This window comes from Chaetodon trifascialis, chromosome 7 (assembly GCF_039877785.1).
Source record: "Chaetodon trifascialis isolate fChaTrf1 chromosome 7, fChaTrf1.hap1, whole genome shotgun sequence".
NCBI lineage: Eukaryota > Metazoa > Chordata > Actinopteri > Chaetodontiformes > Chaetodontidae > Chaetodon > Chaetodon trifascialis.
Genome location: NC_092062.1, coordinates 11,228,444 through 11,250,288, shown reverse-complemented (window position 1 = coordinate 11,250,288; position 21,845 = coordinate 11,228,444). Strand labels below are relative to the sequence as shown.

The window sequence follows — 21,845 nt, the reverse complement described above, 5'->3', positions numbered from 1 at the left end:
TTTTAAACTGTTTTAAGGTTTGTTTTTTTTCCCTCCTTTTTGAACTGTACATAAATGAAATAAGAATTAAATTATTTGTCTTATCTGTAAGTACCCTTTAAGCTTTTAATCTCTTTCTAAGGCACTTGCATTTCAAATAAAAGTACTCTCTAAAATGTCTGCATAAACATCGACAGCACTGTTTCTCAGTCTACACAAATGACTTGAAAAGGTAAGTTTTAAAGATTTACTGGTGTAAATATCAACACACAAATATGTTCTTTCAATAATGGAAAATAAAAAATAAAGAAACAGTAATATTCAAGTTCAAAGGACTTCTCTGTACCTTTCAATAGATCATTCAGTTAACTCAAATCATCAGTTTCTCAGTACTCAAATACCTTTTTTTTTTCAAAGTGCACTCAATATCAAAACACCAAATAATGAAATACTACACCTAAAGCCGGAAGTCTTAACTAACTGAAAATAAAATGGGTACCCAGGGTGTTAGTGATGCAGGCCTGGAGCGATGCTTGTGTGCGTGGGAGCCAGAAACAATGATGACAGTTACCACCTCACTGCAGTAGTGGCGTCCTCCTCATCCCGTCTGTGGTACAGCAGGTTGCTGAAGCATGGGATGTAGACGATTCGTCCTGTCTGGACCAGCATGTTGCTGCAGCGTGGGCTGCGGACGACTTCTCCCACTCCTAACGACTTCTCCCTAAAGTGATCAATGCATTAATGCATAAATAATATATATTCTGAAATGGCCCATTCTGCACAATAAGCACTTATGCTACAAGTCCTTTCCGTATATTTTGATGCTAATGCTTTTGTACCTGTTGTAGCCAATTTGAGTTTGTGTGGGTGACTGAATGTGGGTGTGTGTCTTTGGTGAGGCACTATGGTTGCTAGGGGTTACCTGCACACCTGTGGGTATGGGTGATTAATTAGGCACACTAAGGTGAGAGGAGGGACACACAATCAGCAGAGGGAATCAGGATCAGGGAAGCCACACAGTTTTTCAACCGTGTCTGTGTGTGTGAGGGCTGAATGGGTTTTGTATCACATTTTAGTGTTTTTGTCTTTTGTAGGAGCTCAGTTTTAAGTCTTTAGCACCTGGCTTTTTTGTAAGAGTCTTGTTTGTTGGTTGTAAAGAATTGAAAGTGAATAAAGTGTAAAACTCATATCCAGAAGGACCTCATTTTTACACACCACCATGAGTTGGAAATAACTTCAGATTCCCTCAAGTGGCCTTTTTTTGTAGCTAGATTGCCACTACAGTACCTTTGCTTAAGTACAGTTTTAAAGCAGAGCTTTTACCTGTAGCACAATATTTCTACACTGTAGTACTAATCGGAGTACTTTCCCCACCACTGGACATTGCCAGAGCCCTGGAAAAGCTAAGACACAATTTTTGTCACATACCATAAAAAAAAATCTATTGCCTTTGTACCCAAGAGTAAATAAATACTTTTTCTGAATTATTTTATGTATTCAGTAATATATATTTAAGAAGCAATACAACTGTAGTAATTGTGCAATTGTATTTAGGCAAAAGCCATGCTCTGTTATTCCCCAATAGTTCAGTTATTTCATTTCTGAATTTATTAACTACATTGCTTGTATTATTTTCTTTTGAATGGTTATTTCATCTTAGTTCATCTCATACTGCGACATATTGTAGCGTATTTCGCTCTATTTGGCAAATTTGACAACTCGGTGTTATGTGCAGTGATGCTTTTATTTTGAAAAGAATAACCAGAAGCTCTTTTCTTATTCTGTGTCGCTTGACAGAAGAATTTTATCAAATCTCTATTGAGTTGTACAGCTGCGGGGGAGGAACAAATAAAACGGTGGCGACAGCTTATCAGTTCAGAAGGAACAACGCGACGTGAAGGATTTTTTTTGTTTTGTTTTAGCTTTAATTGTATTCTGAGAGCCCAGAGACCCAGCTGTTATGGACTTCAACTCTACTTCAGCGGGATGGACAGATGAGAAGACCTCCATGGGCCAGGTCCCTCCGCCCTACCACGACAGGCCGCAACCGGGGTACACACAACAGGTAAGCTTTTAAAAGTGTAACATCGAGAAGAAGAAAAAATAAATAAACAAATAAACTGCATCACATTCATTTATCTGTGGAATTATTGCCATAACAGTCCGTCATTACGGAGCCTTTTTAAAACAATATTTTTCTTTTTTGTCAGATGTTGAATTTTTATTATATTCATCATGTAAGACTTGGAAGGACATGTGAAATTTATTTCTAGGCTATAGTTCCGGGTGGATAGGCCCTGCCCTGAGTAGACTCCTAATGTTCGTTAATTATTAATTTTAGCATCAAGATAATTTACTTGCACCACATGGGTGATTCTCTGAATTCGGTGCACTTTGTGTCCCACAGGTTTACCTCAAAGATTTTCATATACAGTAAGCCACAAAATGCATTTTAAAACAAGACATAAAAAGATTCATGTCTTTGCATTATAACACATTCACATATTTTAAAAATTATGTTTTGAAAAATGTTATGGGTTGCTGAGGCGTAGAGGTCAGCCAAATGAGCATGTCCCCACTGACCAAAGTTATTGTTTCACTGAATATAAAACAAATAAAAATAGCCAAATTTACAATCGCAAATTTTTTCTGCTAATATAATCATTTGCCTGTCTACTTTAACCTAAATCAAAGAAATCTAGGAAAAATACATGAATTATTTATAAAATAGCACTATTTAAGCATGTCCCCCAGTTTTGTTCAACCCCGTAACAGCATACCAATCCCCCCCCCTTTTTTAAATAATGGTTCAGTCCAACTTCCTCAGCACCCAGTAAGTGACATCACTCAAGTCTTTTCCCACTCATATTTTCTCACCTATATTTCATTATTTCTATCTTCAGATTGCCATCGTCAAGCTCAACCTTTCAACACTGTTACATGCATAAATGATATTTACTATTGTTTTGGAAAAAGCAAACAATTGTCTTGGAAAAATATATTAATTTCTTGTTTTCCTCATGCCATGTGTTGCTCCATACCCTAGCTTATGTGGACTTATGGCTACTTTTAGCTAAAATCTTCAACCCCGTAACATTCAACCCCGTAACAAAAAACACTGTTACGGGTTGAATCATTGTTACGGGGTTGAAGGTTGGACTGTTCTTAAACCAGCCAGCCCCTTTTCCCTTAATGTTATTTAATGTTCATTATTTTCAGATATCAGATGGCTAAATCAAATGCAGAGAGGCAAAGAGAGTATAGAGCGAGAAGAAATGCAGATTCACAGAAAAGGGAAGAATACCTCAGGAAAGAGCGTGAGCGATGGAAAAGAGATTCAGAAGCAGGGAAAAAGAAATCAATCAATGACCTAAGTAAGAGAGCTCAAAGACGTAAGTGGAAGGAGTGGCGGAAGGCTAAAGAAAGACAGAAAAGGAAAGCTGAGATTGGAAACAGCCGGCCTACCTCTCTAACCCCCCCACATACTCCTGACAGTGATATTCAAGATGCAGAACAAGCCAGATCAGGGTCCTCACGGTGAGGGAAATATGTGGTTAGAAATAGTGCTTGGTTTTAATTATGCTAGCTTGTTTAAAAAACACTGCTATATACACAGCTTTATACATGATCAATCTGATTTTTCTAGTAGCTCCTAAGAAATGCACATTTGTAGGAAGGGAGCCATGGTTACTCTTTTTAATAGTGAATTCAGACCACCCATCCACACACACACAGACACGCACACATGCACACCCACACACCCACACACCCATGCACATACAAAGCCATGGTGGTCAGTTATTGCACCCTAGTGTCCTAGTGTATATGTAAATTCTATGTCACTACTAATGTAACAACTAATCTGTAAAACTAACAATCCCCTTTCCATGTATTGTATGGTTTCATCTTAGTCATTCAGCGGGCAAGAAAGCATCCAGAAAAGCAAGAGACAAATTGCGCAAAGAAATAGAAGAACTAAAAAGGAAACTCAAACATCAGAAGAATCTGAAAGAAAAATACAAGAAAAGACAAAAAAAGAGCAACCAAGAACAAAGACTTTCCCAGGTCCAAAGTTCGTCAGTTGCTGAAGAATTGTACTGTGAACAGCAAGGTGAGGAAAACGTTACTGCACCATGAAGCCCTAATTCATGACATTAGGAGGAAGTACAAGAATGCCAGAAATGAAAAAGGAAAAAAAAATGTTGCTGAGGTTGTTGTCGGGAAGATAGTCAAGAAATACAGGCTGCAGAGGTGGTCTGAGAAAGCACTAGGCTTTTCAAAGAAACGCAGGACCTTGTGTAAGAATGAAACCCTGAGTAACAACTCCACCAGACAAGCTTACAACAGGTACACTGATAGATCCCTTGTGAGCAAGGTGAAGACATTATTAACAAGAGATGATGTGAGTCGGATGACGACGGGGAAAAAGCAAATAATAACAAAGAAGAAAATTTAAATGCAAAAACGATTCCTCGTAGACACGATGAAAAGCCTTCACAGGAAGTTTCTGGCAGAAAACAACACCAGTCACATTTCCTATGCCTCATTTTGCCGGCTGCGACCCTTCTGGGTTGTGCACCCCTCCCTTTCAGACCACGACACATGCCAATGCAGGTTACATGAAAACCTGGGCTTTCTGGCTGACAAGCTTTGTCAGCTTAAGCTTATTGGCACTTCAAATTTAGAGAGCCTCACAGAACTTGTCTGCTGTGACACTGGCAGCAAGGCCTGCATGTATGGAGAATGTGAGGATTGTATGAACAGAATCGTTCCCCTCTCAAGCTCATATAATGGTGCACAGAAGGTGACCTATATGCAGTGGGCCACAGAAGACAAAGCAAAATCAAATAATGAAGAGAGCTCAGTCACAAAAATAACAGTAAAACAAACCATTGAGAGCAGTCAAGAGGAGCTTGCAGAGAGGTTCCACACACACATCACTAAGTTTAAGAGGCATCTCTTCAACATCAGACAACAGTATGCCTACTACCGTGGACTGCGTAGCTGCATGGCCAATGATGAATGCCTGATCCACATTGACTTCTCTGAAAACTTTTCTTGTAAGTACAGCACTGAAATTCAGTCAGTACACTTTGGATCATCCCACCAACAGGCCACACTTCATACAGGGGTCATCTATGTTGGTGGAAACCAAGAGCCAACCTGCTTTACCTCCATCTCACCATCCAAGCACAAGAGTCCAGCTGCTATATGGGAGCATTTGAAACCTGCACTGGACTATGTGCAGACCACACACCCAGAGGTGTGTGTTGTGCACTTTTTTAGTGATGGGCCTTGTACACAGTACAGGCAGAAAGGAAACTTTTTTCTCTTCAGCACAGAGCTTGACAAGAGAGGACTGAGAGGGACCTGGAATTTTTTCGAGTCCAGTCATGGCAAAGGAGCACCAGAAGGTGTTGGTGCTGCCTTAACCCTTAAGAGATACTGGGGCCATTTTGTGGCCATTTGGTTTTTTACTTTAAAGCCATTTTGGCTGTGTTGAATGAATATAGCCATGAATATGCCAAAGGATATTCATTTTTAAAACATTTTAGGATTTTCATCTCAGTTTCTTAAATTAGCCTAAAATGGCTAAGCTACACAAAAACCGACACATTTTATCCTAGGGACAAAAAAAATGCCCCATTGAAAACCATTGAAAATGCCTTTTTTTGATCCCACATTTATCTTAACATAAACTAATGCATTCCTATATGTTAGGATTTCATTTTGGTCTACTATCTTTAAATTTAAAATTTTTACATTTGTCCACTAGGTGGCACTACTTTTAACCCCTTCAAAGCATGCAGCAAAATTTCACACTTTTTACTGTTTTCTGTGAGGGTGCTTTGCCACTGAAATGATAAGTGTGTGTTGCTTTGATGTTGGATAATGGTGTGTGTGTGTGTAAAAAAAGTGTGTGTGTGTGTGTGTGTGTGTGTGTGTGTGTGTGTGTGTGTGTGTGTGTGTGTGTGTGTGTGTATTCGTGTTTGAATGCATCTGTTAGTTCTTCGTTGTATTTGTACAACAGACATACTGGCATGTGCATTATAGGTGCATGGACATTCAAGGTTGTGTGTGTGTGTGTGTGTGTGTCTGTGTGTGTGTGTGTGTCTGTGTGCGTGTCTGTGCGTGTGTGTCTGTGTGTGCAACAAGTCTTTTCTCTTAGAAGGCCACACCTGGCGTTAGAAACTTATTCTACAATAAAAATGATGAGTAGCTTGTTTTGGTTTTCGCTCGGGCTGTTTATGCAGGTGCAATGCAGCCATGGCTATAAATATGAGTAGTAGTACGGGTGTGGTCATTTTGGCGATGGAAAGACTTGTAATCATGCACTCTGAGTGCGAGGATGGCTCCTCATCCACCTCTGAGGATTCCAAGGCTGACATGGAGGAGGCCTCAGAGGTTGAAACTGATCAGCTGGAGTCCAACTCATCTGAAGACTCAGCTGAAGATGAGAGCGGAGGAGAGATGGATGAAGCAGCAGCGGGATGGACTTCAAAGAACGGCAAAATTATTTGGTCTCCCACAAACGCCGAAACATGCGTTTATCCCTGCTCATCAGCCGCTGCAGGAATCGTTGCAGATCTGCAGAGTGCTGCTGCAGGCCCCTCTCCCATGAGCAAGTCTAAGAGCAGGAGGCAGTGTGGCTTTTGCACAGACAGAAAAAGGAGGAGGAGAGTTTGCAGCACCTGCTGCAAATGTGGCAAGTTCATGTGCAAGGACCACAGTCTGTCCATCTGCAGCCTCTGCTCCACCTGAGCTGGACTCTCATACCCTGACAAATATGCTCTCTCTTTCTCTGTCTCTCTCTCACCCTCTCTCTCACTTGCCCTCTCTCTCTTTTGCCATCTCCCCATCTCAGCCTCTCCCCATCCCCAACCACATACATAAATGTTCCACATTTCTCTTTCAATGTTCATCATTCAATGTTCATCTTTCTGTGTTTATCATTCGGTGTTCATCTTTCAATGTTCATCTTACAGTGTTTATCAGTCAATGTTTGTCTTTCAGTATTTATCATTCAATGTTCGTCTTTCAGTGTTCATCATTCAATGATCCATCCATCCATCCCTCCATCCATCCATTTTCTATGCCACTTATCCCTTAAGTGGGGGGGCCGGAGCCTATCTCGGCTGTCAACGGGCGAGAGGCGGGGTACACCCTGGACCGGTCGCCAGCCGATCGCAGGGCACATACACACACCATTCACACTCACACTCACACCTAGGGGCAATTTAGAGTCACCAATCAACCTAAATGAGCATGTTTTTTGGTCTGTGGGAGGAAGCCGGAGTACCCGTGCATGCGGAGAGAACCCACGCGCACTACCTGCTGCGCCACCGTGCAGCCCCATTCAACGATCATCTTTCTCAAATAATTTTTTTTCTGGTTCAAACTGATCTTGTACACACTCAGTATTGTTGTTTTTTTTTCGATAAAGAAACTGGAAATATGTAAACATATTGGCATTTAAAGGGTTAAAATCCCCAAAATATAATTAATATTTGAAATGTATATTTCAGGCTGAAGTAGTTTTAAAAGACTGAATCATTTAAATTAGAAAAAAATATGAATATATATTTTTACAGCAGTTTTTGGGAAGGTGGCACGTTTTTGTCCCTAGGATAAAATGCGTTAGTTTTTCTCTAAATCTGACACTGCAAAAAAAATAACAATGCATCAAAATCAATGTTGCTGCCAATCATTGACCCATCTCAGGGCCTAATAATAATGATAATCAAATACTCCTTGAAATGTATTTTATGGAAATTATTTTAGTTTTGTTGTTTTTTTTTATTAAAAAACAATGGAAATATGTAAACATACTGGCATTTAAAGGGTTAAAATCCCCAAAATATAATTAATATTTGATATGTATATTTCAGGCTGAAGTAGTTTAAAAGATTGAATCATTTAAAGTAGAAAAAAATATGAATATATAATATTTTTACAGCAGTTTTTGGGAAGGTGGCACGTTTTTGTCCTTAGGATAAAATGCGTTAGTTTTTCTCTAAATCTGACACTGCAAAAAAAATAACAATGCATCAAAATCAATGTTGCTGCCAATCATTGACCCATCTCAGGGCCTAGTAATAACAATAATCAAATACTCGTTGAAATGTATTTTATGGAAATTATTTTAGTTTTGTTGTTTTTTTCGAAAAAAAACCTAGTGGAAATATGTAAACATACTGGCATTTAAAGGGTTAAAATCCCCAAAATATAATTAATGTTTGATATGTATATTTCAGGCTGAAGTAGTTCTAAAAGACTGAATCGTTTAAAGTTGAAAAAAATATGAATATATAATGTTTTTACAGCAGTTTTTGGGAAGGTGGCACATTTTTGTCCTTAGGATAAAATACGTTAGTTACCTCATCAGCCATGGCCGGGACATCAACAATGCTTATGAGCTCTACAAGGCCCTTTCCGAGACAGACACTTCGATCAAATTGTATTTCATCGAAGATGAAGCTGTTGAGCAGGCACTGAAAAGGATGCCATTCACCATTCCACCAGTCCCAGGAACCATGCGCATCCATCAGGTCATCACTCTTGCTCGAGGGGAGATAACATTGCGAGATGTCAGCTGCATGTGCTCCACCTATGGAAAGCTTGAATGTGAATGCTGGAATACAAAGCATTTCAGCTTTGTCAGGAAAGTCCCGGCCACTGTGTCGCCAGCTACTGTGTCACAAGGGCAGAAACAAATCAACTGGGATGACCCAGAGGTAATAGGGGAGTGGTGTGTGCTCACCTATGATAAAGCATTGTATCCAGGAATAATCCTTGCCACAGATGAAACTGACGTTCAAGTGAAATGCATGCACCATGCCGGAATAACCAAAAACAGGTTCTTTTGGCCCCTACAAGAGGATGTACTGTGGTATCCATTTGATGATGTGCTTGAGCTCATTCCGCCTCCTCAGCCTGTGACAGGACGTGATTCACGTCACATGCAAATTCAGAAAGAGATCTGGGCAAGACTGTTTGACTAAAGGATGAAAGAACCATAAATAGCAGGAACAACAGATCAGATAAAACGAGACCATCAACATTCATATTCATTCATCAAACTTATTAGTTCAGAGTTTAGTGAATGCTCAATTTCCAGATTTTAGAGCTGTGTTGTCATGTTAATTGTTGTATTGTTAAACAGATTCCAGCCTATTCAGCCTATGCTGTCGTTCTTCATTTTTTCTTCTCATAGGACAGACCCATTCTAAATATGATGTTATTTTTAAACAATGTTAAATATTACTTACCTAATGATATGTTTCTTTCTTCTTGTTTGTTTAAATGAATTAAAATCAATTTCAATTTGATTAAATGTTCTCATTCATTCAGCCCTGTTTCAGTGTGTTCAACCCTGTTATAGTGTGTTCAACCCTGTTACTTGATACAATGTCATACATTTTTTGATAATAATAACAAATATTAGATAAATGTTTATTGAACTGTATGCAAAGTTTAGAGGACAAGTAGAAATTATACGAAAGCCTAATCTAATGTTCATTTTTAAGTATATTTTCATGATTTATGAAGACCGCTTGTACATTAAGTTGCAATATCTTCCTTGACAATCAAATTATTTTTATTTAGAATCAAATAAAATATACTTACAATAAGTTATTTTACAAAAGGGACAGGCGATTACCAAGACACTGGAAGAATAAGTTTGAATATGTTTTGGAATTATACTTATACAGGAATCAAATTAAGTGACAAAGAAATTCCTAATAATGTTTTAGATTTCATGCCTAAGGTGGGAAAACATATTTTCTCAGAGGTTCAAAGAGTCCTTCATCAGATGCAATGCTCAGAAACACAGTTTTTTGTGGTATATTTTTCAGTAACCAGAGATACCAATGTGCACCGAATTCAGAGAATCACCCACATACTTGGCTGAAGATCTAAATCTTTCGAAGTTGAATTACCATAAAGTTGTTTTTTTAATGATTAATATCACTCTGACAAGACAAACCACAGTTTGAAATTTTGTTAACCCCACACTGACTTCTTCAATTCAGTTCAGCTTCCTCTTTGCGCAACTGCAAACTGCAACTGCAACTGCAAATCATCATAAGGTCTGTCCATGATGCAACCATTTCATCCCCGAGCCTGAGGCCAAATTGTAGCTTTGGTGTGAAACCTCACCGTGTTCTTCACCACCTCTCCGTCTTGTGGCGCCCTCGTGGTTTTGTTTCATACCTGTTTCCTTGGGACTGAAAATGAATTTCAAATGTATTGCTTGTGTGGCCTGCAGGACGATGGAGTCCCGCTACAGTATGGAGGTGTACCACAACAGCTGTACCCCGCGGGTCACCAGCCGGCCGCCGTCGTCGCTGTCCAGCCCACAACAGTGTACGTGACTCGAGTCCCGCTGGCCAACCCTGTCAATGACTACTTGTGCTACTCCATCTTCACCTTGCTGTGCTGCTGCCTGCCTATTGGAATTGCTGCCCTCGTCTACTCCATCTCAGTGAGTTTGACTCGCAAGTATTTATGTTCTTTATGGACTGATGCACAGCCATTGAGAAACATTTGCCCCAACCCATCCAAGTCATTTTATTCTGCACATCATTTCATTCTGAACACAGTATCGAGTCTGTCCCATAGCAGACTGATGCGTATTTGGAAATACATCAAAACTAATGAAAAAGCAATCCCACTTAAACATGCAATATGTAGGAATTGGAATTTTGGTGTGGAGGTGGTTGAGTTACATCAGTTGTATAGATCAGTACAACAAACCAAAGGAATTTGTAAGATGTGCAATGAGACTGAAGCAACAATAGAGGGCAATCAGTAATCTTATGTCACTCGCTGAGTACGAGGGGAGCCAAACATTTTTTAGCGCTGAATGTTGTATGAGCTGAGAGGTACTCTGGCCTGAGATACTTGCATTGCCTTATGTTCCCTTTTGCTCCTGGACCTCCTCAGACATTTGTCTCCTTGTTGTCCAAAGAACGAGACTCAGACCTGATGGTGAGGGACACTTTGACTTACCTGACAAGATAAAGGAAGCAACATTTTTGCTCTTTTAAATCAGTTAATGTGATGTTATAGTTTTATCTGTGCTTCTTGTGTTGTTTTAATCAGTCTTTTTGAAAAGTAGTATTAATATATCTGCTTTAAAAGGTATAATTTCTATATCTAGGTTCACTTCACACCTACAGCGCTTACAGTGGGAAAAATGCATTATGTAATACAATAAAATGCTGCTTGCTTGCATTGTGAAACGCCTATCCAGGTTCAAGCAAACTATGAGCCGTGCACTCATATAACCTCAAATCCAGCTTTTATATATGATAAGGCCTGTTGTAAAGCTATACATAAAGTTATATTGGTAGTTATAAAAAGTGTAGTATCACTTTATTTCAGGGTTGATTGGAGGTGGTCATGCGTTTTAGTTGCGTGACTGGAAAAGTTAATGAGTTCATTTTTACAGTGCCATTAGAGTGGTGTGGCATAAGAGCCATAGTCAACATTTATGATGGTGCTATGAAAAGTCTTTGATATGTTAAGTTTCCTGTGTGGTTTGACTTGTTTCCACACCATGTGTGGCATGTTTTTTAAATATCCTACCGAGTCATTTAATGTTGCTTATTGTCTTTGAACCAGTGTTTCTCAATTCTGGTCCTCGGGCCCCCCTGCCCTGCATGTTTTAGAGGTTTCCTGCTCCAACACACCTGATTCAAATGAGTGGCTCGTTATCAGGCCACTGCAGAGCTTGATGACGAGCTGATCATTTGAATCAGGTGTGGTGGAGGAGGGAAACATTTAAAACATGCAGGGCAGGGGCGCCCGAGGACATGAAACATGAAACATTAAGTGGAAGAAAATAGTACATTTGGTGTCTGATTAGGATGTTTGCAGATGATGTCATATTGCTTCGTTGTGGTGTGAACTGCAGATGAAGGGCCAGAAGGGATTTTCTGCACTATAACACATGTCCAAAATGACAAACCACGAGAGGCTTTTATTGATTACCAAAAGTTGTTGTTCATTAGGGTGAAAAATGCAAAAAATGGATCGAAAATGGCAGAAAAAAAAAAAGGCTTGTTAATTGTCTGCGGTTGGGAGGAGCTGGGTTGGCTAATGGTGGAAATGGTGTCACATTAGCTATTGTTTTAAGATAGAGCAGCAAAATTTTCATTCAGCTGTAAAATCACTTCTCTCCATAATGTAAGAGTCACATCTAACATATGGTCTGATTTTATGTTTATACCTTTCTCTCACAGTTTCATCTAAACTAGCCCAGTGAGAACTTTCCGTTTTCACTTCCCTCCGTCTGAATTTAATGTCACATGACTGCCAACAACCTATTATACTGTTTTTATTTGTCTTAAAAAAGCCATTCTGGAAGAAAAGAAAAACAGTGTAACTTGTGGGTCTAAACCTTTGAATGTATATTTTTAGCACAAAGCTGTAAAAGAGCCATCTTTATTGTTACTGGTACATTTACTCATCATCATCTCCAGTTGATGTAGGTCATATAAAATAGCACACTTTTCTGGGAACTGCGTCTGGGTGAGGACGTGTTGTGGCTCAAAATGGGAGCAATGAGTAACTGTTCAGAAAACATGAACTTCAGCATATAGAAAGTTGTGTAAGATCATGTCAACAAACTCAGTATATTCATATTGAACAGCTGGTCCAGCCTTTACGGTTCAGATGAAACGGTTTAATGTTGCTCAGTCCAGCTTCCTTCAGAGGGAAGACATAGCAAAACTGCTATATCTGTGATAAGCCAAAATGAGCTCAGCCTGCATGCTGTTAGGAAAAAGTTGGTTACATTCTTGCAGATAGGCTAGCTGCCCGCAGCTCTTTTTTGTGGATATGCAGACAACAATAAAGGGAGTACTGTTGATACTGGATAAAAAGTCTGAATTTGGTCGTTATGAGGCAAGATCTGGAGTTTTTCAGGAGCACTTAAGTCAGTGTTTCTCAACTCTGCAAAACTGCATGTGTTAGACGTTTCCCTCTTCCGCCACACCTGATTCAAATGATCGGCTCGTCATCAAGCTCTGCAGTGGCCTGATAACGAGCCACTCATTTGAATCAGGTGTGTTGGATCTGGAAACATCTAAAACATGCAGGGAAGTGGGGCCCGAGGACCGGAGTTGAGAAACACTGACTTAAGTTATGTGATGTCGAAACAGATTTATGATCATTCATCCTCAATGGAGAGGAGAGAGCACTCTCACTGGGAAGATTTAGCCGACGTCAACGGTGCGTAATGTTCCTCAACTGGGTCATAAGAGTTCAAGTGCTTTGTCAGAAAATTGTGCTATGATCAGTGATCTTGTGACAAGGTTTCTAAAGTACAAACCTGATCCCAAAAAAGTTTGGTACACTGTGTAAAACTTAAATGATAACGGAATGTAGTCATTTGCAAACAAACTGTTTTTAGTTGATGAGATTGCAAAAAAAAAAAAAGAAATTCATTGTAATGAGGTGCTTAACGGGATGGTTTACAAAAATGAAAACAAAAATAAAAAAATGTAGACCTCATTGTAAACTGTTTCTCTTGAAGATTCATGGTCTTTCAGAAACAACCCCTATGCAAACAGCATATTCTGCCAAAGTAATGTGGAAAATGTTTTAAATGGAATTGTTCAAACCTGAGAGTGTGACGGTTACCTGTCTGAAAAACAATCTCACGCCTCCAAAGAAAGCACTGGCCCATGACCACTATATCCTGTGCAGGTGTAGTCAAACGTGTTCGTACACGGCTCTCATCAAACAATCTGATGTTAAACCCCTTGCGACATGATGTAAGTGTAAATGAACGTTCAGCTTTAGTTCGTTTGAGTTAAGCCTGGTGGAAAATCCCAGTATGACTTCCTTTATTGCTGTATTTACTTACAATCTGCCTTTTTTTTTTTTTACTACAGTACGACACAGACAGACCTATTTCTTCCACAGCTCCTTTAATACGTCTAAGAATTTGGCTTTTTTGCTCTCCATGAACAGATTCACATTCATATGTCATCCCTACTTCAGATCTTATGGAGAAACAAAACATTTCTGAAATGACAAAGACCTTTCCTGAAACAGAACATGCATGAATGTCCCACAGTCACCTTCTCTGCTGTGTTTTGGCCTGACATAAACCTTTACATATCTAACTCAGGAATTATTTTTGCCTGACATGATGACCACAGAGATTTAAATATTTCAACAGATTTTCCCAGTAAAAAAACAACAAAAGAAGTATGAAGAGTATGGAGTATGTAAGAGTATGGAAACAGTGCTTGTGTGCTCCTGTCCAGTTAAGTAGTCTAGATTTATAGGTGAGGATGGCTCTCATGACGAGGTCCCGGATACAAGCGGCTGAAATGAGTTTCCTCCGCAAGGTGGCAGGGCGCTCCCTTAGAGATAGGGTGAGGAGCTCTGCCACCCGGGAGGAGCTCAGAGTAGAGTCGCTGCTCCTCCACATCGAGAGGAGTCAGCTGAGGTGGCTCGGGCATCTCTATCGGATGCCCCCTGGACGCCTCCCTAGGGAGGTGTTCCAGGCAAGTCCCACCGGGAGGAGGCCCCGGGGAAGACCCAGGACACGCTGGGGTGACTATGTCACTCGGCTGGCCTGGGAACGCCTCAGGATCCCCCTGGAAGAGCTGGGGGAAGTGTCCAGGGAGAGGGAAGTCTGGGCGTCCCTGCTCAGACTGCTCCCCCCGCAACCCGGCCCCGGATAAGCGGAGGAGAATGGATGGATGGATGGATGGCTCGTTGAGTTTCCATTATCGTCTTTTGTGTCATAATGAGGGAGCAGGATGAACTGGGAGGAGATGGAGTCAAGAGGGATGCAGAAGAAAGATTCAGGAAAATGAATGAAGTGCCACAAAGTGGCCAAGACTTGGGATTGGGAGAGAAGAAAGAGACAAAGAGGGACAAACAGGTTTTGGTTGGGGTGTGTCTCAAACTATGTGTGTTCTTGCGTCACTTTGACAGTTTATGGCGAGAAGGAAGAGACGGAAACAAGATTGAATGGAAATAACAAACCAGGAGAGAAGGAGTGGTGGAGAGATCGAGAGCCGGCTGCTGGAATCCGTCTCACTTAGCATTCTTTCTGTGGCATTTTCAAGCATGATGGACAAGAGAGCAAAGAGAGTGCTCAGGCTAACCTGTTTGACCATGTGAAAATCAAGCTTGTGTTTTTCTCTTTGAAGGCTTTGCTGCTGAGAGAAACTGCACTTTGATAATATCTAGAAAACTAGAGTTATTTTCTATTGAGCCCAGGATGAGACGAGTTGCAGTGCTTAACGCTGGAGTGTCCAGACAAACGATTCTTCTGTCAGGATCAAACATCAGCGCTCTCGGCCTCTGTCGGCAGGCCACTCCTCACTCCTGTGACAGCTTGATTAAATGGTCCTTTGTTTACTGAAGCTTGAGCTTGTCCTCAAAGCTTATCTCTTATTGACAGTGGATGAACATCCAGATGGTAACATGCAGGGTGAAGCCATGATTTGCACTTCCTGTGCTGCAGAACCACACTGCTGCACGCAGCGATGAATGATAGAAGACGTGATTGTTGCACTGCAGTTGTATTTCACTGCTTCATCTCACCATATTTACAACATGAGATCATTTCCTCTTTCTCCTCTTAATACATTAACACTAATCATAACAAATGCAGTGCATGTAAACAGTGGATGAACATGTGAGAGTTTTAGGGATTCATGCCCCTCTGGAGGCAGTTGTGTGTTACTGTAAACCGCTGCAGAGCTGCACAGAACAATGTAAAGGCAAACACCTGTTGCCTGCCACTTAAAATGGCTGTGAGTTCAAAGAATAAACTGCAGCATGGTGTGCTGTAAGTGATGTGAACGGAAATAAATACACCACCACAACAACAACAACAACAACAACCACAACAACAACCACACAGCAGGCTAAAGAAAAGTCCCCTAACCTTGAAGACAGTCCAATTAAGACAAGTCTTATACCCATTTCTGAAATATTCATGTCAAATAGAAATGTATTTATTCTGTGTTGCAGTTCAAGGCAAAGTGAAATACTGAATAAACACAGCTGTGACCAAAGTTTATCTAAATATTTGTTCCCTCGATGACTAACATCTGACCTAGCAGGCTGACATTGCTGACCTTGATTATGTGTAGAAATAACAATCCACGGCTTTTAAAGCGAGCGTTTCACAAGGGTAAAACTGATAAGGTTCATTTCCAAATGCAGCTTTAAAGTGACTTCTAATCTAAGTCATACAAGCTCAACTCACACTCCACACTCACTGTAAGACATTCCTAGTAAAAGCCTTGAACTCTGAGCTGCTGATGGTGTTTAAGTTCTGTAAACGTGATATGACAGTTACCAAAACCAGTAGTTTGTTTCTTTAAGTTCTCAGAGATTCTGTGTTCAACACCTGAAAATGTGTCATGGCCATGTGTCAAGCAGAGGTACAGAGAGCAGAGCCACAGAGCGAAATGCATTTCCCCCGTTGACCTCATTGTCAGCCAATCAGATGGAAGGCTCAGGACTGAATCAAACTGCAGAAGCGAAGGTGGTCGTGGTGTCTCGAAATGTTTCACCACATTGGTTTGACTCTTCTTCGTTTTGTCTCATCGTGTGGGATATCTGTTACATCCTCTCTTTCATCAGCTCTGTTCACTTCCACTCGCTGTGACTTTCTCACAAATGTCAGCCCCCTGCTTTCTCACCCCCATTGTCGCCCACAATGACTCCTGCAGAGGCAGAAAACCACAGACAGGCACACTGACGACCAGAGAGGCCCACTCACAGAGATTGAGCTCACAGACTGTGCTGCGATGGAAATAAGACAGGCAGACCTGAAGACAGACAGACAGCTAGTCGAGCGGCAGCAGGAAAGTAGAGCCAGGCTCCAGAGAGGGAGCTAATACAATTTAAGCAGCAGTACTTCAGTCTGTATAATATGATATAAGAGTGTTGGATTGCAGGACATGATGCATTCCAGGAGTAGTTCTGAAGAAGCCCTTTACATTCTTCTGAGGCAAGAGCAAGAGCTTTTACATTATTTATATAAAACAGCCTCATTAACAAGTACTATAATATGCATGCTGTACTTTTTTTTGTTTTTTCATTTCCTCCTGAGCTTTCTCTCCTTTTTTTTTTTTTTTTTGTCAAAGAACTTCTCTTCCTAATAATGTCCCAGAAGTTTCTTGGAAATGATCATATCACATGGTTGTAGTTAGTCAAGTTAGTTAGCTAGTCTGTTTCATAATCCAGTTGTATGCTTCCTCTCAGGAAATGATAAGAAAATACCCATAGTGGACCCATAGTATAACGCATTATGAAGTTACTCTTTCTAACCGTTTTGTACAGGAGAACTCACTGATCCAAAAAACAAAGGGAAAAAGACACAGGTGATGAGACACAGGGGATGGTCACAGGAGAACAACCACTTGATGATAACCAACACTCATAACACTGATGAACGGCCAACAATACCACTGAGCATCAGAAACAATCTGGCGATGAGTCTTCAGCAGTCCACAGTCTTCATACTGTGCTGATTGTGACGAGTCCCAGCTGTGTTGAAGTCAGCTCCCAGCCCCCTGGAGAACCAGGCCCCGCCTCTGCCAAGAAAAGGAAGCCCAGGAACCGAAGCTCCAGACCTCTCCACAGCCCATTACAACCGAAGTTCTTCAAAACACCACAATTTACTTGCTAAAACGTGGCATACATTCTTATTGGTCCACAGAACTTAGACACTAAGACACATACAGCAGAATAAGAATTTCAAATCCAGAGTTTCCTCAGAAGAATCAATGTTGTGAGTTCAGTCCAGTTTTTATTGATTTGGAACCCAAGTAACTTGCATCAGTCCAGTGGTAGTCCACCACAAGCTCATTGGTTCTGCTGATATTGAGCTCCAGGTGATCATCGTTGCTCCATGTGATGAAGCTCTCTATCAGTCCTCTGTGTATAATGATGACTTCCATTGCACCAAAAAATACACTACCTTTAAATAAATTCCTTTGAAGTTTTCACTACATATATGAGTCTGGACAGACGTAGATGTAAATGAAACTTGAGGAGGTAATTTCAGTTTCATCTTTGAGCAGAGCGTTTCTGAGTAATATCAGATATCAGATACTTTGACTCCACTTCCTCTCATACTCACTCAGTGGAGGTAATGGATGCAGGATGGAGATTTCACTCAGTGGAGCTGCACAGCTGGGTTAACTGACAGTGAAAAATTCACTATAGCTTTCCAAAATCAGACTTTGAGTAAGGCTGAGCTTAGGAAACAAAAGGTGTGATCATCTGCCCGATTCCCAGACAGGATCTGTTCCATTGGTTCCTTTAATGTTTAGTTTTATTCTCCAGCATAGTTGTAATTTGAAAAAAATATTGTGATTTTTGATGTAATAAATCACAAGAAATGCCTTTCACAGTTGCAGCATGAATTCAGATTTTTCATGAATAACTTACAAAAACAGATTCTGTAAGTTTTCAGTGGTTTCTTTTGGCTCAAAGGGCCCTGCATGCAAAGCACTATTAATTGATAGTCCTCTCTATCTGCTGTAGAAATACACTAGGGTTTTTTAAGTTGAACATCACATCTGTCTGATGTCTGCACTTGCACTTTGTTTCTGCACTTCAACTGCGAAACAATTACAGGTGTGGGAAGTGTCCAAAGGTCACTCACTACAGGCTGTTGTGTAAGACTTTTTTTATTTCAAGTTGCACGATAGTTAAGTGCGAGTAAAACCTTGCTCACTGAAATGTTTGCACCTGGTTCCTGTTAGATATTACATGTTACATATTACCCGATGAAATTCACATCCTTCCCTGCCATTGTGAAGGAACGTGAAGCTAATGGACTTTTGTCAGGGCAATTTGGGGAATTTACACAACCTCACTGTATATACACATACTGCACATTGCAGTGAAACACAACACATGATGGTCTCATTGCCCCTGTTTATAAGAAGCCCAGCTGAAAAGACCTTTAACAAGACTCTGAATACCAGCTCTACTGCTGGGCAGCAGCTGACCTCTGAGACCTCTGTACAGTTGGTGGAGGGAGGGACATAGTGATGCATTTCTCTCTGGGACTTTCTACATAGATGTTCTCATGCATGAAATTGTATTAGATGTCATGATCCATACTCGAATACTGCCAGTAATCCAATAAGTAACACAAGTAACACGTTTAGTGTGCTTCAGTTTTATATTGCAAGTAGCAGTGATGGCATCGTTTACAGCTGTATTCCCATTACTACTGTGGGTGGAGGATAATAGGGGACATTGCATACAATCAATCTGCTTTGAGGGGTTGTTAGACAGAAGTGTGTATTTGGGCTGAATCAAGGTTTTGAAGGTATGACTGACTTCAGTATATATAAACATAATAAACTAATAATCTCCCTTACCACTTGGACTTTAATGTCCTGAATCCTCTCACCAGGTGCCTGAAGGAGTTAGATTACTATTTTCTACGATTCTTCATATCATATCAGTTAAAGTACTTCTTTTTCATGTGCCAACACACACTGCATCCTATCACTGCTGGATAAAGATTTACTGTAAAAATTCAGCAACCTGGTTGTTTTTTCTGCAAATACTGCAGGTTTCCCCTTTTCTACTGTTTGGATGATGAAACATCAGTCTGATTCTAAAGTGGCTGTAAAGCAGCTGTAATTAATAATTTTATATTAATACCGGATCACATGACTGCTCTTGTGAAATATGTCACTGGAATTGACAAATCAACAGAGAATCATCATCTGACTTTGCAGTTCTATGGAACATTTTGGCATCTTTCAGCTCATTGTTTTGGTTTTCTCACCACCTTCCCAGCACCAAACAGCAGACAGACGGAGTGAGCAACTAGGTGGTGAATATGGTAGAGCTTTTAGCAGCTCAAGAGCCAGATATTTCCCTCTGGAGTTTGTAGAGACAAAAACTAAACTAAAAAGAGAATGACTTACATTCATCAGCGAGCCAGAAACACGTTATTACACGATGTGTAATAAGCAACTGTTTGCAAGCAGGTTTTCCATGTCAACTTGACGATGCATCAACACTGGGTTCACAACTTGGGTTCACTTCACACAGGCAGTGAAAGAAACAGTTATTGCAGATTTAAAGGGAGTAACTTTTGATGAGATTCTTTAAGGAAACTGGCTTTGATCTGGTGTATGACGGTTGCCGTTCAGCAAAAGTTACATGGGCTGACTTTGACTGTACTGTGAAATGCACTGAATGCTTGCTACTTCACAGATGGCATTAGTTCAGTCACATTTTTGGCATTTTTTTTTAACATCACTCATTTATGATTTGAAATATTTCTTCTCACCCTCAGACCCGTGAAGCCAACAACATTGGTGACCAGGAAGCGGCGGAGCGCAACAGCAAGACAGCCAGGATATTGAACCACGTGGCCCTGGGAGTTGGCATCGGGGTCACTGTCATGTCAATTGTCTACATAGTGGTTTTGGCTTCCAGACTTCAAAACTAAATCTAGTCCCCATTCTCGTTCAATATCAGGTAATCAGACCAGAGCAGGATCATTACTGCTGATTGGGAAGAGTTTTTGAATGAAAATCTGTAACCCTGGAGTCACATAATTGGCTAAAAGACCTTTGAAACATTATTGACATTATTATAAATAGTAGACAACCATTAATTGTAAACAAACTACAGTAGTTTATTAATGTAATCCAGTACTCTCCAACTCAGTAGAGAGCAACCACCAAAGCTTGCTGAAGAATAATTTTTTAGCACTTTCTATGTTATCACACATTAAAGATTAGCATTTTTTTTGTTGTTGTTTTGAATGAAAATGGTCTTTAGTCAATGTGATGCTTTAGTCAATGTTCTGCTCTGCAGTGTTGTAGTGACACAGACTTCAAGTGTTCACTTCAAAGTATGCTAACATGGTATTACTAACCAAGGATGTTTCACAAATACTCAGAGGAGAAAGAGATTTGGATTTGTTTAGCTCATGCTGAACAGGAAAAAAAAAACAAAAACAAAGGGTGAGCCTGTTTCTCATCAAGGTGTATCTCATGAGAGTGCACATTTCAAGGGGACCCAGTCCTCGTTTTCCAGTGATTTTTGAATCACACCAAAGTCATCTTTTTTATTCCAGTTGAACGAGAATCTGTAGCTTCACACAAACGCAGCTCAATCTGACACTTATTTTGAAAGCTGTAGTGTTTTGTGTGTCACTGGCCTGTGTGTTGTTTGTCATGCAATGTTTGTGTGTTCTTTTCAAAACCAAAGCTGAAAAAGTAAGATTGTACTGTATACCAAATTTCTTTATCAATAAAGTCAAAGTATATCGAGAGAAAAATACACTTGTGCTGTCTATTTCTATCTGACCAGTGCCAGAGCCTGACAGGGTTTGTCACAGTACATCAGAACATTTATCTTGCTGCTAAAAGGCTGAGTGGAACTGCAGTGTGGAACAGACTCCAACTTCATTGCATCTGTCAAATATGCGATGGCCACCAAAGGTTGGTCTCAAGCAGTGCACCAGACAATAAATGTCTATTCAAACAAATATTTCCTCATGTGCTTTCATATATTGGTGCCCCAAGTGCACATTAACATGTTAAAATGCTTCTGTATATATACTAAATGTTGAAAGTAGATCTGCAGTCCCACCACTTCCCCTGCCTTTACTTCAACTGTCATTTGTCCATCATCCTAAGATGGTTTCACAGAAAGCTACATTTGAAATTAAAATTGAATAATGTACAGACTTCTAAGGAAGACCACCTGTTTGTTACTGTTGAGTTTTCTGCATTTAGCATTTTCTGATGCTTATCTGGGCCCAGGCTGTGATCAATTAATTAATAGTATCATTCGGACTTATTGCCATGTGCTGTTGGGTATTGAAAAAAATT

The 21,845-nt window shown here is 40.3% G+C and overlaps 1 protein-coding gene across 1 annotated transcript; it reads left to right on the top strand.

The window, feature by feature from the left end:
* The first annotated feature begins 1,771 nt into the window (after nt 1–1,771).
* LOC139334119 (interferon-induced transmembrane protein 3) lies at nt 1,772–21,284 on the top strand. Its single transcript, XM_070966875.1, has 3 exons — nt 1,772–2,044; nt 10,250–10,465; nt 20,297–21,284. The coding sequence occupies exons 1-3, from the start codon at nt 1,940–1,942 to the stop codon at nt 20,450–20,452; spliced, it is 477 nt and encodes a 158-aa protein (XP_070822976.1). The 5' UTR covers nt 1,772–1,939; the 3' UTR covers nt 20,453–21,284.
* Nucleotides 21,285–21,845: the final 561 nt, after the last annotated feature.